The sequence below is a fragment of the Apaloderma vittatum genome, unplaced genomic scaffold (genome assembly GCF_000703405.1).
Source record: "Apaloderma vittatum isolate BGI_N311 unplaced genomic scaffold, ASM70340v1 scaffold6614, whole genome shotgun sequence".
Taxonomy (NCBI): Eukaryota; Metazoa; Chordata; class Aves; order Trogoniformes; family Trogonidae; genus Apaloderma; species Apaloderma vittatum.
In genome coordinates, this window is record NW_009714248.1 from 1 (window position 1) to 16,324 (window position 16,324).

General features: G+C 36.6%; 1 protein-coding gene across 1 annotated transcript; it reads right to left on the reverse strand.

Moving 5' to 3' along the window:
* Positions 1-4,407: 4,407 nt before the first annotated feature.
* PRKX (protein kinase, X-linked) lies at positions 4,408-14,734 on the reverse strand (the record flags this gene model as incomplete). Its single annotated transcript, XM_009868664.1, has 3 exons — positions 4,408-4,531; positions 10,085-10,348; positions 14,566-14,734. Coding segments are annotated over 3 exons (557 nt in total), but the record flags the coding sequence as incomplete, so codon positions are not given.
* Positions 14,735-16,324: the final 1,590 nt, after the last annotated feature.

A 16,324-nucleotide genomic window follows, 5' to 3' on the forward strand; every position in this document is an offset into this window, starting at 1 on the left:
CATGGGGTTATTCTTTCTCAAGTGCAAGACTTCACATTTGCCCTTGTTGTATTTCATAAATTTTCTCCCTGCCTAGCTCTCCCATCTCTCTAGTCTTGCTGAATGGCAGCACAGCCTTCTGGTGTGTTACTCCTCCCAGTTTAGTGTCATCAGCAAACTTGCTGACAGTGCTCTCTAATTCCTTGTCCAGGTCATTGATGAATATATTGAATAGTACTAGTCCCAGTACAGACCCCTGAGGGACTCCACTAGATACAGGCCTCCAAACCAACTCTCTGTCCCATTGGCCACAACTCTCTGACTTCTTTCCTTCAACCAGTTCACAATCCACCTCGCTATGCAATCACCCAGACCACACTTCCTCAGTTTAGCTACAAGGGTGCTGTGCGAGATGGGGTCAAATGCTTTACTGAAATGCAGATAAACTATGTCCACTGCAGTGTCATCATCTATCCACCTGGTTATGTCTTCACAGAATGCTATCACGTTGGTCAAACATGACTTACCCTTGGAAAAATCATGTTGACTACTCCTAATGACCTTCTTATCCTTGATATGCCTAGAGACAGCCCTGATGATAAGTTCTTCCATCATCTTTCCAGGGATGGAGGTGAGGCTGACTGGCCTGTAGTTATCTGGGTCTTCTTTCTTGCCCTTTTTGAAGACTGGAGTGACATTCAACTTTCCTCCAGTCCTCAGGCACCTCTCCTGTTGCCCACGACTTTCCAAAGATGATGGAGGTGGCCTGGCAATGACTTCTGCCAGGTGCCTCAGCATCCACAGGTGCATCCCATCAGGGTCCGTGGATTTGTGATGCTCAGATTGCCTAACTGATCCCTAACCCAGTCCTCATCAACCAAAGCAAACTTCTCCTTTAACCCGACTTCTTCAGGGGCTCCTGAGGACAGTCTCCAGCAGTACAGAGAGACAAAGAAGGAATTAGGTAACTCTGCCTTCCTTGTATCCTCTGTCACCAGGGCACCCACCTCGTTCAGCAATCAGCCCACATTGCCTCTAGTTAACTCTAGCGTTAGTTTTATCCACAATGTGTTTGAAGAAGCCCTTTCTGTTGTCCTGACCTCCCTTGCAAGATTTAAGGAGTTGCCCCCCAAAATCCTCTGACAACAGTCCTATATTCCACCCAAGTGGCCAGCCCATCCTTCCATGGTCTATAGACTCTCTTCTTCCACCTGAGTTTACTCAGCAGTTTCCTGTTAACCATGTGGATCTCCTGGCTCCCTTGCTTGACTTCCTACCTGTTGGGATACACTGATCTTGAGCATGGAAGAAGTGGTCCTTGAATATTAACCAACTATCTTGGGCCCTTTTACCTTCTAGTACCCTGTCCCATGGGATTTCCCCTAGTGATTGCTTGCTAGACTGTAACAGAACAGATGTACTACAACAGATCTTTCAACTCTTTCTACTGACAGTTTGTTCAGCTTGTTTAGATTAATTCTATGAACTCACTGGTACTAATCTGTTCTCTAAAGCTATCTTCCCACCTCTAGCTCTCCCTATTTTTTCCCCTTCCTATAATTGACTATCTTAAAACTAAATGAGACCTTGTCTTAAGTCTAGTATATGAGGAATGAGAATTCTGTGGGCCTCTAGAGATTAAGTTAGAGAAATAAGACACTGCGGAACAGGAAAGTGTGGTTTTGTTTGTTTGTTTTCAGAGAGCCCATTTCCTTATGCACACATCTACCAATTCTTTTCAGTTGCTTTTGGAGTTCAGAGAATAACTTCAGGAAATAACTACCAAATGTTTTAAGCAATTTACTTGCAGGCAATAACTCAGTCTTGAAGTCAGGTTTTGTTCACCTTCAAATTATTTTCTTATTCCTTAATTTTCTTTGAATTTAAAGAGATAAAGTTAGCTGGGACTGTTTGTGTATAAAAAACCTTGATAGTCAATATCAAGCTGCATCTTGAGTTGGTGAGGGAAAGTGGTTTATAATACTACTGGCAACAACAGCAAAAGCTGGTAAAATGCTAAAAATATGACCTATGTGACAGTCTGCTCTCCTAAAGAAAACAAACAGAAGCCACAATCCTTTTCCCTCCTCGACCCCCCAAATCAATCTATGCTGTCCTCCCAATAAATAAATGAAACCAAGAAAACCCAAACAAGACCTCCAAAAAACCCCAAAACCCACCAAAACAAACTTGGGTGGAATCCCTATCCTGAACTCCACTCAAACACGAAAAATTAAAAAGAAGAACCCTATCATTAAGAGGAGCATATATACACAAATGCTGTATTAAAAACCATTACAAAAACACTTGCAGCAGACAGTTGCTCTGTCAATCAGCCTATATAAGAACTCAGCTGCCTTTTAGAAATGTGTAATTTATATGTGTTGGTTAAAAATCCCTACAGCCAAAGCATTTATATTAAGCTTGAGGGAATCCAGATCTCATCACTTGAGCAAGATAGTGTCAGGACACAGAAGATCCCCCACACAAATGATCGCACCTGCTCCCTTTTTTTATGAAGAATATATACCAGTCACACTTCAGTAGAATATATAGCAGTCACACTTCAGCACCCCACAGTCTCAAGGAGTCACTCCAGAGATGAGATCTTGCTTGACTGTCACCTGTAGTCAGTATGTTAACTTCAGAAACTACATTTCTATTACTACTGTAATAGTGAGAATCTCTGTAAAGCACAGAAAGGAAAAATGCTCAATATCCACAGAGATCAAACAGAGAGAGTAGTCCCACTGAAAGCTGTGGTGCAGGAAGGTAAATCGCTCAGACTACAGCTGGGAGGCTGCAGCACCTGCATTCATGCTACAGCAACACATGTTACAGCACTAGACACGTTTATCTACAGTCTACATGTTGTCTAGGACTAAGATTAGTGGCAACAAGGCTGCTGGGAATTTTTTGATCCTTTCATCCCTTTGAGAAGGATTCCCTTGACCAGCTTGGAGCACTCACCCTTACAGGGAATGGTGGAAGAAAGGAGAAGCCTGACTTTTCATTAGAATGGTCAGCCAAGCCTACCTGGGTCAGTAGGGAACTACTGGTACATTTTTGTGCTGCTTCTGTCCAGAAATTGCCTTGAGATTCAAGGTAATATATGCAAGTATTTGGGACACTAAGAAAGCAAGCAGGGGGCAACAATGCTGTTCTGGGATCAAGTTTCATGTTACTGAGTGGACTTCTACACAGCAAACACACAGAATGGACTGGAGCTCTGAAGTGAGCACCCATCAGGGGAACTGTCTGCTCAAACAACCTGATGAGCTTGTCCCAAGACTACATGAGTCACTAAAGTGACTCTGAACTGATGGTGCACTCTAGAGGAAAGGAAGAATAAATCCATGTGAGGAAGATTGTTCTGACCACTCTGTGGGGCTGCAGACCCAAAATGAGAGGCTGTCACAGGGGCAACCCAGTGCACACTGTGGCAGCAAGAAGGCACAGAGCACCCTGGGCCTAGTACCAAAAAGAAGTTCTCATCACTATGAAACCAAAACTGATGAAATATATTATCTTTCTTCCAAAGCTATGATTTCACCTGCACTTGATCTACTGCACCAACTAGGGCAAAAACAATTTCTTTCAAAATTCACGTCTTGGGTTTTGTTGGGGTTTTTTTCCCCTGAAAAGACAAGGAAAAACACGTGGATGCCTCATTCAGTACACAAGCAGGATTTCATGTTCTCCCTAAACCCAGTTAGTTACTGAAAATAGTATTTTTATTTTTTTAAATCAGAGCAAATTAAGACAATTCCTTTTATCTACTTAATTACATTAATGTCAGAAAGTCTCTCTTCAGTTTGAATTGTATCTTTTGGAAGCACTGCTTATCAAGCAAATTTCAAAACATCAGACAAAATAGTGTTTGAGCAAACTGATTTCCAAATAGACCTTTTAAGCTTTACCCTGTTCTTTTTTCTTTGGTTTAAAGAAAACCAGTGCTCACTAGTAATACAAGCTGAACTACAAAAGTCTTCCTCCTTGCATTTTTACACACTGAAGCTCCTACTGCAAAAATATTATTTTGCTACGCTAGAAATTATTTACTGAAGTTTCAAAGAAAACTGGTAGTCCTCTTCTTCACTCTTTAATTGTAAAGCATTTTGTGTATAAAAATCTGAACTTCAACAAAACTTTAATTTCCAAAGCAAATAAAAGAGAACTTGGCTAAAAAATCTCAAGTAAAAAATACCCAAAAGAACCACAAACTAAACCATCAAACTCCATAACAACAGTGATATATGTTCTTTTGTACAGCTTCCCAATTCCTTTCTTCAGCAGCAGAAATTGAACTGATATATCAATAATAAATTTAGTCCAAATTTGCTACTCCAGATACTGTAAAAAGAAATAGTTAAGAATCCCATATTACTGTATAACATAACATAGCTGTGATATAGTAATTATTATCACTTACCCTGACAACATCTCAAATATAAGAATTCCTAGAGCCCACCAATCCACAGCTCTTCCATGGCCCTTGCTTTGTATAACTTCTGGTGCAAGGTACTCAGGAGTGCCACAGAGGGTCCATGTCCTGGGAGGAGAAAAAAAACAAACAAACAAACAAAAAACAAACCACAAAACAAATAACAAAACCAGACTGAAGTGAAACCGAAATAACAATAAGAAAAAAAACAAACACGCACATCGGAAGTATTCAACATATACCTAGGTATTTACTGTATGTAGGAACAAGAGAAAAAGGAAACACCGCCATGGGATCTAAAAAGACTGCTTTGATGATGCTCTCCAATTCTCCTGTAACATAGATACTTAAGAAACTTCCTGACTGCAGAAAGTATCTGTGCACTGAGCTTCCCAGCTGCTTCCATGGCACTCTATTCATTAGGCCATAGGTTGCTTTGAAATTATTAACACTGTTTTTTACCCTGCAAGGTGCAGACCCTGGGAGTTCATAAACTATCTCCAACACACCCAGCAAAAGGCGAGTTTATTGGCCTTTTCCACCAAAAAGGAAAAATTTTTGTTTAGAAAAAACAAGAGGAAGAGAGGGAGATAAAAAAGTAGTAGTTTAAAACAGTAAATAGCTGCAGACATAAGTAAGATCATTTTTACAATCTAAGTAATGTTTTTCAAATCGTATTGAAATGTAACCTATCATCACTTCCACAATATCCATTGAAGGGAAAACATTTTATATTTTTAATTATTTAGAATATTTACAAAGTATAGTTAAGCAAGTATCATATACGTAATACTTTTTGATATGTTTTAATGTCCTTCTTAGTCATAGCTTTCTTAATAGAAGCTTAAAAGTGTTCTATTGCTACCTACAGAAACATATATTACAAGTTCTATAAATTCACAAAATAAATTGAAGTTAAATACATAGAACAAATTACAATTTCAAACAAAGAATTTTCTGAAATAATTTCTTTCAGAAATGTGAACTCTTTTTTGTAAAACTTCCTATGTAGAATTTGTCTGACTTCACTATCTTGACCTATGTTTAAATATATGCTAAAGAAAACAAAAGTGCTTTCATTCTGAATAAACTAGACTTCCCTGGCAGCAGGTCAGAAGACGAAACTTTGAAAAAGTGCTCACTGATTGAAGAGAGGATGAAATAACAGCACAGAATAAGAACAGAAAATTATATTGCATTTTAAGAAGAGTGCTAGTATGACATGATAAAGAATATAGTTGCAAAATTAATGGTAACTGCACACAATTTCTAATGTGCAGAAAAAGAAACTATGATTGTTTTTTTTTTGTGGGTGCAGGAAGAATCTTCTCCAATCAAACTGGTAAAACGGTGCTGAACAAATGCACTAAGATGAGCAACAACCATCTTTAGAAGTAATATACGCTCCTTGCCACTTCTAGTTCCTCCTACCACTGTTCTGCTAAACATAACAAATCATATTTTACCTAACTGTAAATAGCTATTCAAGGTGCATCTTTTGGAATCTCAGGCTCTCAACATTTTTTTTATTTTGTTTATGTTTAGTCTTAAAATAATACATTTTTTTTCTGAGATGTAGAATGATTTTAAACAGGTATTGAGTGGTTTTTTTCCTCTTATTTTTGTTTGGGTTTTTTTTAAGCCTTAGCTTTGATTCATAAAAATACTTAAGATCAAGGAAGAGGAGCTGTACAGTCAGTCAAGATTTCAAGTGAAGATTTATGATACTCAGTTGAATTTCTTTAAGCTTGATTTTAATATGGCAAAAGCTAAATTACCCCAGCTGAACTGTCAGAATGTGTTAGACACACTATGCACCCATGTGCTCCATGGTTCTTGTAACTACATTCCTTAGTGTAAAGAATAAATCTTTTATATCATAAAAGGGTAGTATAATTTTTATTGTTAGAAAATGTAAACTTTCATTTTCCAAATCAAGCACACTCAAGAAAATTCAAACATGCAGCACTGCTTTACACACTACTGCCATCTAGCAGTTGCCTAGATCAGGACTAAGTAATTAAAAGAAAACAGAAAGTTTTCTTTCTTGTCTTTTAAAACAAAAAAGACGCCCTCCACCAAATTTAAAAGCTCTGTTATATTTCATCATATGAATTTTTACTGATACTGATTTAGCCAGCTCTGTAAATGAAGCAGCTGCCTATTTTACTGCATTTGGGAAGAAGGGCTGGACAAACAAAGCAGCGAGGGCAGGCGCAGTCAGTTTGGTGGATAAGCTAGGCGGTTTGCAGGGCAATGCTCTGCAACGGTGCCAACCTTTCCTCCCCTCAAAATTACCACCATTAGGAAAGCACAAATTCAGCTAAGATGCAATCTTTAGTGGTTTTCATCCCTTAATCAAAGTAATTTACATACAAAAAAATTGGCTAACAATTGATCTTGTCTTCCAGGACCTGAATAACCTGCTTCTGACAATCTAACTAAAATGACCCTCAAGACCATATAGGTTAATAACAAATTCTTTTTTATTCAAGCAAAAAGAAAACCACAAATTAAGGGAAAACCAACATAACTTGAAGTCTCCTGGTTGCACTAGGAAATAAAATTTATTAGCACCAGCAAGTCATGTCCTTCTCTTAATTTCAATTACGAAATTTATGTTTATAACTACGAAAAAAACTGGAAGAATCTCAAATTCTTTGTCAAGCTCTGTATTTGTGCCATAAGATTGTGACTTGTATTTCCTCTTCTGTTGGTCATGAAACAAACTATTTACTATTTTGTAAGTAAATTCTACATGATTATATGTAAGACTATATAGACTGTTCCCTTCAAACTGCTACAAAAAAGTCCACTGCTCTGGGTCTTCAAGATAGAAGCTGAAATACAGGTAAGCAATAGTTGATAAGGCTGAACATATAATTTTGAAACATGAAAATAGTACTCTGGTCACAAAGATAAGCTATAAAAATAATATTTGTGTGACTTGTTAACATTATCATTTGACCAGGTTGAAGTCTCAACGGTTAATGTATTTTAGCATTCTACACTACTCAGAATCCATCTCTGTAATCCCTGGCAGGCTTCTTGCATACTGGAGATTAACAACAATGTCCTTTTTAGTATCCTTTTCTGGAAGTTTCTCCATAAATATATTCAATGAAGATTGCTTTGTCTCCAATCCACTCAAAAAAACAATCATGAAGCACAACCAGCTTAAGCAACAGAGAAGTATTCCCAAGAGCTTTAAGGTTAAACACTCTCAAGTTTCTAAGGAGACTGTAATAGTTTAAAATTACTTTGGTTTTTTTTAGGAATGTAAACTGAACAAACTAAAATTAACAGTCACTAACATTCCTTAAAAAAAAAAAAGTTTAATCATTAAAGTCCTAACTTTACCTAAAACTTTAATAACATTGAGTGTATTTCCTTTTGATATCACTTTTTTTTTTTTTTTTACAAAGTAGCAGTGCATCTATTTTATGTGAACGTAGTTATAAGAAACTGTAAAGGTTATTAAATCTTCAATTAACACCAAGGTGGAAAAGAGAAGAAATAAACAGGAGCTGAGGCAAAGACAATGCTGTTTTGGAGAAAAAATATAGAGTTTTTAAAAGTACATTATGACTGAAATGAGAGGAACAAGGATAAACAGAAGGACATATCAACCAGGCACAGAAGGAGACAAGAAAACCTCCTCTCTTTCTTCCTTCTCTAGAAAAGAAAAAAGAACAGTTAAGAGTCTAGCCCTTCAGAAAATGTACTAGTAAGAAAGTAAATGTGCAGGATGCTTCCCACAGTGGGAACATGAGCTATGAGCCAGCCACTGTCTCTAAAGAGCAACTATATGGCAAGACGGACATGGTAAACACTTCAACCTTTCACACATGCTAATGGGAAGAAAGGAAAATGTGTACAGAAAAATCTCAATTAAGCAACTACAAAATCACTCATGGGAAGTATTGTGTCAAGAATGCATAATTGTATTGAAGATCTTCTGCAGACTGTGTCTTATTTTACCTATCATGTGTTCTCTTCTCCAGGAATACATTAGTTGGTCTTAAGTTGCAGGCTTCTCATAGCTCTTTGAAAAACACATATACTTTGTGTTTTATTTTTTCTAATTCATATATGCTATACACCTGCATGCACATACATACACATAAGGTTCATATGTACAGATATTTGCCATGTATAAAAACGCCAAAACATTTAGATTTTTGATCAAATACTCTATGAAACAAAATAATTTGCTGGACTGCCTTAGTGGATAAACTGCTGTCAACTGTGAATTTTTTACAGTGACAAAAACAGCACTGTGAAAATGACTACAGCTAGTGGGCAGAATACTATGTAGTTCTGAAAAACAAACCCCACCACCCCAAACCAGACTTGCATAGGTAACTACCTGTGCTCTAAACGACAATGCCCTTGTTCCTTCCAACTTTATGTTCTCTATTTATAATACCTGTTGTACATTTACAGGTAAATCAGCTACAAACACAAAACTACTCTGGCCTTCCATAATTCAATTCAACACAAATTGAATAACTTCCCTGTCTTCCCCCTAGCAATATGGGATGCAAAAAAACCAATCAAAAACAGTAGTGCTATCTTGTTTTGAGATCCTACATTGTATTTGAACAAATTTACTCTTACAGATTCACCTTCCAAACTGAGAAATAGAGTCTGATGTGAACTATCATCTTATTTAATAATGAGGAGTTACTTCTGTTGTGCCTTAAATGCACAGAAATCCAAATTAAGAATAACCACTAAGTGGCACTATTAACATGTAAAAAGAAGCTGTAAGAATCGGTATGAAATCATCCTCCTTTCTTACATTGAAATAGCCTTATTTCTTCCTGCAAAAAATTACTTTGATTTAAAAACTAAACATTAAAAAAAAACCTCCAACATTTGTAGACCGCTCTGCTTGACCAATGGAAACCGAATTCAAACACACTGATATTAAACTACTATGGTTTTAAAAAAAGACTTTTAGACCTTAAAGTCAATATACTTATTAATTCTTCTGTACCAAGGCAGCCCAGCACTGTGAGCACGTAACCCACAGGCAAGCAACCTTTATGACCCTCCAGAACACATTTTGATTTGTCTCATCTGACTTTTACTTCATAAGTGATCCATTAACAGCACCTCCCTCGGATCCACCTTCATTTCAGAGTGATCTAGTAGAACTTCCCCCATGCACCAAACTGTTGCAAAAGCAGCATCAAGCAGGTAAACAGATGAGTGAAGAGGATGAGCACCCGTGTAACACCAAACTCGCCTACTGGGCTGCCTCAACTAGAACAGTCAGCTATGGTCTCCCTCAAGAGGTGGCCCAAGGGTGTAATAACCGAACCTTGTCACGCAGCTCTTCTGACATGACAGGGTAGTTTTCTCATCCCTTTTTTGAATCTCAATGGCAGCACTTGCTTCCTTTTAAGAATATGTACTGTAATGTTGGAAGAGTACAGAAAACAGAAAGAAAACACTGAGGAAAAAAACTCTGCATTATCAGCAGAGGTTATGACGACGCAGCCATTTGAAGACAACTGCTTCCTTCACATTAAAGGATTTGATACGTGTGAACCACATGGAGTATTAGGTGAAATGCTGAGCTCTGAAATGAAACTTTTTTTCTTCCAACTGTTTAACATGCAAAACATAATTAGCATAACAAAATCCACTTACCTATCCACCAGTTTTTTAGCAAATCCAAAATCAGTAAGCTTGATATGTCCTTCTTTGTCTAGCAATATATTTTCAGGTTTTAAGTCTCTGTAAACTATTTCTTTGGAGTGCAGGTATTCTATTGCACAAATAATTTCCGCGGAGTAAAACAGTCCTGTGCTGTTGTTGAAACGCCCCATGTTGCGCAGATAACTGAAAAGTTCTCCTCCTGGCACATATTCCATTAACATATATAAAAAACGTTCATCGTGGTTGGTCCAAAATCTGCAATAAAAAAAATTTTAAAAATTTTAGTGACTCAACAAATCATCTCTCTGATTTTCTTTAGAAGTAAATACCTAGATAAAATGATCTCTGTTGCCCCAAATATATACTTAATTAAGTTATGGTTCCTATTCCTCAAATATTAAAATCCTGTGAATCCAGCAGGATTATATAACAGACCTTCAAGTAGCCTGACGCAGCCTGAAAAGTAAACCAGTCAGTTCAGGATGTGCATAGAACAGACAAGAAAGAAAATCTAACGGATAGACTCCATTGCGTTGTACAAAACCGGTCTCTTGCTAAGCACCTGAAGACTGACTTAGTGTATCACCAGTCTGCTAAGACCAGATGAATAATTCTTACACACCTCACATTTTATTTAATCAAATATTGCCCAAGTGATGGGGGGTGAGCAGAATCTGCTTTCATAAAGATCTTTATGACAATCTATTCAGTACACCAGAGTTACCCTTCCCCTCTCCCATCCCTTCTTCTCCAGAGATATACAACCCCACCTAAAGCATCAGATCACAATGTTTGCTTTTCTATGGTAACTTTAACAAAATTAGCAGAAAAGCAAAAAGGACAGCAGAATGAGATTCATTTCGGTACCTTAGAACTAACCCAGTAATAAGTACCTTCCATTTCTCAAACTGCTGTCTTTAATTTAAGAACTATTATTGTGGTACAGTCATTACAAGAGTGCATTAAAGAGAGGCTAACGAAGAAAGAAAATCATTCCACATGGCTTTCAAATGCTTCATTACAGAACGCAAAAAATCATCTCTCTCACATTACCCGAAACTAACCTGCTGTTCTTTCTATCCACATTAAACAACTCATATACCACACATCCAAATGTAATTCAACAGTGAAGGAGAATTAAATAACATTCTGAAGAATATTCTATCATTTTAAAACAAACAGGTATCCCTATTACTATGATAAGGGATAAAAAGCACTGTATCCCTACCTAGTTTATTGACACAAGAATTTAAGTTAGCTTCCGGTAACTGCTTTTTCAGTATCACAGCCATGGAAAGATCAAATCTTTTTTTTTTTTTTCCCCCTTTTTTCTTTCATTAACTGGTTCCTAATCAAGGCACAGAGTCTGAATACAGATAAGCAGAGCAAATTGAGCTGCCAAACCCATGAGTGGCTCGTAAGATTTTGTTTCTTGATACTGGCACTGAGGCAACCAACAAAATGAGACAATCAGACATCAGAAACATCTCCTCCTTTCCTTCAAAGTGATGAAGAAAGCAGAGCCCAGGCGTGCCTTTTGCTTTTATGGCACTACTTCCCTATTACAGTCATCAACATCATTAACTGGCTATAGAGGATGCTCATAGTACCTTTATTGACTACGTAGAAAAAACACTTTTGAGATGTGTTTTAAGTAGTTAGTCAAAGTGGCACCTACGATAAAGAAAGAAAGAGGAACAGGAATGGACAAAACAAAGCAAACTGTATTTAAATAAAAACAAACACAAAACAAAACCAAACATGTACAGAGGAGAGGAGGGGCAAAATCTGACAAAGAATACAGAGAAAAAAAAATGGATGACCTAGGCCATTAAAACACAGTATTTTTATTGGATTAATTTCTTCAAGAATTGACTCTTAAAGTTTGTCTATCCACAGAAAAAGGGACACAATATTTGGTATATATGAAAAATAGCAGATAAAGGACTTGACTATTTGCAAGACAGATGGCTTTAAATAGTATTTTAATACAGAAAAGGAAAAAAAGCAGAGAAGTCGTGATTAGAGTAATACGCATGGTGTCACGTAACTCAACAGTTCAGCTTCCCTGTATGAACTTTGGATGCCAGGAGCTTTTATGGATATATAACCTATTTTAACTTATAGGATTATAAGACATAGTTGGTTTTTATTAATTCTTTTTCTCTTGAAAAACAATTGAAGATACATCTCAAAATTACATCTGCACCAGCAGATGTGTGACACATCACTCAAACATGTCAGTAAAGATTGCCTGGGGGTCTCTAGTGACCAGTTATTGCAAGAGCACCAAACAAGTATTTCCAAAGAACAGTTTAAAAATGAGCAGATAAATGACTTCAGTATCTACAGAAAAACAGGACTTCCCTATATGCAGGAAAGGCATTTTTCAAAAGTAACTGAAAAAAAAATTCTTAAATAAAAGTCATTCTATACAGGAAGATATAGGAAGGATGAACATCAGAAATAAATTACATGCAGCATTACTTTAAAATTCTCCATCATGAAATGCTAAGAAAATATAGTATTATGCTGTGCTGATAAATATTCCTTGTTTTGCAACCAGAGGAAGATATTGTCCATGTTTGAGATGTTGGGGCTAACTGAAAATACGAAAAACAAACTATGAAGATAACACAGTTCAAAGGCATTGATGTAGAACTATATGGAAAACTTTTTCCCCTTTTTGTTGATCAATTATAGTCAAAGAATTCATGGGTCAAAAAAACCCCCAAACCAACAACATGTATTGGGTAGGGGAGGATGCAGATAAAAAAGATTAACTATGCAGAAAGTTTTATTTGTCATACAGTCAGTGATAATCATCCATGAATGCTTGTTTAATGTAAAGCCCACAAATATTAACATGATAAAATTGAACTACCTCATTTCAGCTAGGTTGCTTTGAGTCTCCTTTTCCAAGGAACAAAAGCGTCACACATGGACAACTGCATGAGCATAGCCAATGCACCACCTCATTGAATGTGTCGACAGAAAAGGCAGAAAGCCAGAAGACATGAAGAATATTTGCCTTGCACACAGGTGAACTTCCACTGAATGGTGTCCTTCTTTTGGAAATTTTAAAAATTATTTTTTTAAATAAGGTATGAATTAAATTGAAGAAAACTTACCAGGTTGGATTTTTGATCAGCTCTGTATGAGGTGATCACACCTGTCTCTGACTTCTCACCCAAGTTCCTCTATTTCCACAGTTGCTGCACTGTTCCAGAGGCACAGACTTACTGGAGTGGTTTTTCTAGTAGCTATGGTGTTGTGGTTTTTTTAAAGAATTTTTGTGTGCACGTAGATACACATACAAAACCCTGTCCCCACTGTTCTGTATGTATTTTAACCAGTCTAATCAGATGTACTCAGCCTCTCCTTCTTGCTTTCCTGCAGGCATCTCAAACTCCACATACTCTCAAACTCATCTTTCAGATACTATGCCAAACATAGGATTTCTGAACACCGGCTGGGAACTAATAGCATTGTGATGCCTGAAAAAAAAACCCCACAAAACAGCACCCCAGGGAAAAAGTTTCCTCCTGCAGGGCTCTCTCCAACTTTTGGATGCCTACCAGACATCTATTCTGTTCCCTCTGATACATTCTTAGTTCTGGGAGAAGGCTGCACTCCCTGCAGTTAAAGATTAATTAAAGCTATTTTTGTCTAAATTTATGTAAAACTGATTACAGCAGGTAAATGTGAAACAAATCTTGATCAATGTCTCTGAATCCATGCATGAGAAAATATAAATGGAAATTAACTGTGCAATTACACGGAGATTTAGTTATTCCATTAATAGATATAGACCCATATATACAAAAGGCATTGTGGTGTTATGAAAAGTACGATGCCTTTTCTCCTTAGTAAAGGGATCACTGGGAGCATTCCACTAAAAAAAAAGTATTCTTCATTAATTGTATTTAAATCATGTTTCTCAACATATTCCATCACTTAACCTCAAATACGGGAATAATAAAGCCCAAGAAATGCCGCAGTCATTTAAACTCAAGTTTACAAAACTAAAGTTCACAAAAGTTTTCAAAAGGCAGATACTTAAATCTAATTGTATCTTTACCTACATATCTACAGAATATACGTATTTGTAGAAATACTTTTCTCGCCTTTCCAAAACAAGGAATTGTTCTAAAAGTCATTTTGATGAGCCAGTTCTAATATTTGTTAGTATTTCCCCCTCACTTTAGACAACTTCTTTTCTACAGTATGAAAATAAGAGACAGAGTAAAGCCTTTATTAAATTATTGCTTAAATGTTTAAATTATGCCTCGATTTTAAGTTCTTGATTCTTCTATAATAAATGTTTTAGTCTAAAGACTATTTTAGTCTAGATTACGTAACAGAAATTAAATGCTTGGTGTTGGCTAAGTACATAAGAAGTTGCAATGAAACTCTGGAACACTGCAATTGCACTTTAGAATTAAGTGAATTAAAATAATACAGCAACTTACAATCTGATCAAAAAAGGGTGGTTGACTTCTTTCAAGACTGACTTTTCATTATGCACGTGTTGCTCTTGCTTCAGTCGAATTACATCAGGAATGCTCATGACTTTCAGTGCAAAGTAACGTTTGCCCATTTTTTCCTTCACCAGATGAACACGCCCAAAGGTACCTGTACCTGAAAAGTTGAAGAAAAAAACATCGAGTTATTGTAAAGAAGAAAAATAGCACAGAAAATTTACTAAATTAAAACCTACAGGAACTCAATTCCTGGTTCATTGGTTTTTCTTCTTCATCAGGGTATCAGTATTATATTTTTATACCACCTTTCACACTACTTTTTTACTGAGATTTCTCAGATTTTAGTACTGTGATATTGCCACTCTTTGGACAGATACTGCAAGATCTTGCAAAGAAGGGAAGTGGTCCTGAGAAAGAGTAAAGGAGACGTGCAAAAAACAAAAAGAGTGTGTAACATACAGGATTCAAGTGTAATCAATATAAATGAAAAAAGAGAAACTGTTCTCAGGTGCAGAATAAAGGCTGGGAAGCACTCTCTAAAATTTTGGACATCAGTTTTCAGATTGGGTGGGGAGGGGTGGGATAAACTCAAAAGTAGCATTCAGCTTACTATACCCACGCTGTGTGGCATAAAAGAAAAAAAAAATAATCATCACTGACCAGAACATAATGTTCAAATGTAGTGGATTTAAGAATTCCACAACATAAAACCCCTACTTAACTTTCCGTATATTATTTATTAAAACAAGGTAGCTAAACACTGATCAGGGTTTAAAATGTAGGAATTCATCGTATGAAGAGTACAGAATATATAAAGGGATGACAACAACAAAAATATTTCCAACTATTCATCTACCAAGGTTCAGTTATTCAGGTGAGGAGATTATTCTCTTAAACACACACAGAGAGGTGAAGTGATTCCGTAGGATAAAGGAGTGATGGGAAAAAAATACTAAAAAGTTGCCAACCCCTCTGAAAACAATTTTAAAAAAATCTTATAGTGTTACATCATTATATTGCATGGAAACAGTAGATCTCAAACATTCTTTTTCGTAGTTAATGTATTCCTTTTCCAATTCACTCTTAAAAATATAAGAGGAAAATAAGAACAGTCTTTAAATAATGTATTATGCATTTCTCTGTTCAATACAGTAGTCATTAAAGTTCCTTTTAAGAGCATTCCACTCAAGACAATTATACATAACTGAACTGAGTATTTCTTTCCATCTGAAATGAAAGTTAAAAAACTAGCACATTTAGCCACATTGTTATTTTTTACTGCAGCACAGTGTTATACACTGGAAGATGAACACACATGTCGGCTCGCTGGGTGGTTGCTCATTGTTTTTTCAGTCATTAAACAGCGCCACGTAGGTTCCATTAGAACAATAATACAACAGATATTTTTAATCCTATTCTCTGACAGAAATATGTGCCACTATAAAGGATGCCTGGCATTCTAACCATTCGCCTCGCTTGTAAAAGATTGTTCTCTTGTTGAGAAATGCCTTCCCAAAAAGTCCAAATCTTATACTCAAGCTCACAGTAATCCCCTCCTTTGCATACAGCCTAGGAAGGCAACCCATAGATTAGTTTCAGTATTATTAAACAGTATGTCGATTTATTTCAGATCGTGAAATAAATCGTGACATTCTAAGACATGTAGTGGATGCAAGGGGATGACTATGTATGTGAAAGAAATAGATTTTTGGGAGAGAGATCAAAAAATGAACCCCTAAACCTGCAT